The sequence below is a fragment of the Aplysia californica genome, unplaced genomic scaffold (assembly GCF_000002075.1).
Source record: "Aplysia californica isolate F4 #8 unplaced genomic scaffold, AplCal3.0 scaffold00103, whole genome shotgun sequence".
In the NCBI taxonomy this organism is placed as follows: domain Eukaryota; kingdom Metazoa; phylum Mollusca; class Gastropoda; order Aplysiida; family Aplysiidae; genus Aplysia; species Aplysia californica.
The window spans coordinates 483,815-486,013 of record NW_004797373.1 but is presented as its reverse complement, the minus strand read 5'-3'; the positions used below and the strand labels follow the sequence as shown (position 1 = coordinate 486,013).

Below are 2,199 nucleotides of genomic sequence, written 5' to 3'. Positions count from 1 at the left end.
GTCTAAAGGCACCATGCTTATGTCTCATTCAAAAGATCCCCTGTTCAAAACCTGAAAGAGTCAACATGTCTTCTCTAAAACGGTAAGAATAGGCATCCGGGCAAAATTCAAAATTAATTCCTGTCTAAACGGAAAATACCCTTGTCAGTATACAAATTGATATTAGATTGGTAGTCAACCCCACAAAAGACTCGTAAGATTTGTTTGTATATTTTTTTCAATAAATCTCCAGAGTAGTTTAATGAACTGAAGAAACACTTTAAAATAATATAAGACAATTAAAGAGAGAAGCGTGAAGTGTGATATGTTTTTGGTTTAATAAGAAATGTGGAGAATTTTTCTTTTTTGCTTGTGTGTTTGTTTGTTTGCTGTTGTCATGTGTGCATGTGTGTTTGGGGGGGGGGGCATTTGACCATAGTGTTCACCAATCCCTCTCTAAAAACCCACATTAGATGTCGATAGCGACTTTTCCGTGGTTCGTGTATCCCCGGATGTGGGTCATGCCCTTCCGCTGGTTCCCGCCATGGTTCATGAGGTCCCAGGACCAGGCGCCGGCGTAGCCGTGGTTGTAGACGTAGTCAAACAGCTGGTTGATGTTCATACCGCCGCCATCTTTTTCCCAGAACTCTCCAACCACGATCGGCTTGTGAAGGCCGTATTGGCTAGCTCGGTGCTGTGTGAGAAGTTGGGGAGAGCAAAAGGGAAAAGTTATTTTACGGAGAGTCAATTTGTGAAATAATAGATAAATACATAAAGTTACAAAAAGAAAATAATCTAAACGTCTTAATAAGAAAAGAAAAAATAGCCACGAGACTACAGTTCATTCAGTTTCTAAAAAAAACAACAACAAAAAACCCACTTCGATACTGAATACTATGATGTAAGTTACACTTGACTTTAAACAAAACTAAATGTGAATGAAACACTTAAGAGACCAACGTCTTTGCACTAGTCTTTCAAGTAGAGTACACAGAGGAACCCCCCCCCCCAAAAAAAAAAACCCACAAAAAAACAACAACAACAACAACAACAACAAAACAAAACAAACAAGGCTATTGCAAAATTAATATAATTAGCAAAATAGTGCCGTATTCTTTTTAGGAAATTCGCTGTACCTTAAAAGGAGCCACTTCGTCAAAATGACCTTGGAATGCGTAGGAATGGAACTGATAAAAATCAAGGGTACCCTGGAAAGTGAAAAAAAATTATTAATATGAACACTGTTTAATTTCTAGCTGTAAACGCAAAAATTTACCTTCACAACATTTTTATAACTCTTCAAAGACGCAGAGGACACTTAATATGTGCGATCAGCATCCGATCAAATGCAATAATATGGAATATGGTGCTACGTGATATAAAAAAATAAACGTATGTGTCAAGACATGGTGGAATCAGCCTCTCGTCAAGTTTGGACATGTCGTGCCTTTAATGGTAGTATCATCTCAAAGCTTGTTTATTTGTTTTGCTTTTGATGAAAAAGTTACCCCGAAAAATCTCCAATATAAGTCGAGATATTTGCCATTGAAGGGGGTGGGGGTTGCCTGATTTCAGGGGTAAAATTGCCAAGAAAATGGCACCAAAGTTGGGTGATTTCCAAAGCTTGGAAGTCCTTGGAAACTGCAATTTACATTTTACTTTTTGTACCTATTATCGTCGTTTTTCAGTAAAGTTCGCACTTAAATCGGATTTTTTAAGAACATAAACTGTGTCTAGCCAAGAATAAAAAAGAATTAATTAAAAAAGAAGAAAAAATGATTATTCAAAAAGAGCATTCGGAATTTTTTTTCCCCCAACTGCCATAAAAATGCCGATTTCTTTTTATTGATTGTTAAAATGAGTGCGCCTGATTTCACCACGATGCCTCACAAATACGACTTGTATTATCGAACCATCAAACGCACAACTGCGACACAAATTTGCAGAATTCATATACATGTAATTCGTATTAACTTTTCCCCTCTCACTTTTAAGATCAGATAAAGACCCACTGATAACATACGGCCTAATGTTGTTGCAAGTGCCATAAAACTCTTACTAACTAAAACTAAAAACATAAAATGTGAAAAAATAACGTTCTTCTTATTGTTCTTCTTCTTGTTCTTCTTCATGTTCTTGTTTTTCTTCTTCTTCTTCTTCTTCTTCCTCTTCTTCTTCTTCTTCTTCTTCTTCTTCTTCTTCTTCTTCTTCTTCTTCTTC

The 2,199-nt window shown here is 36.5% G+C and overlaps 1 protein-coding gene across 1 annotated transcript in view; it reads right to left on the bottom strand.

The window, feature by feature from the left end:
• Positions 1 to 400: 400 nt before the first annotated feature.
• The window catches only part of LOC106011394 (mannan endo-1,4-beta-mannosidase), a 23,277-nt gene continuing 21,478 nt past the window's right edge, over positions 401 to 2,199 (bottom strand). Inside the window, exons 7-8 of the mRNA XM_035968988.1 lie at positions 1,116 to 1,187; positions 401 to 673 (exon numbers count right to left, since the gene is read on the bottom strand). Of these exons, the coding sequence (XP_035824881.1) occupies positions 449 to 673; positions 1,116 to 1,187 (297 nt within the window). The 3' untranslated portion in view covers positions 401 to 448. The remainder of the gene's footprint in view (positions 674 to 1,115; positions 1,188 to 2,199) is intronic.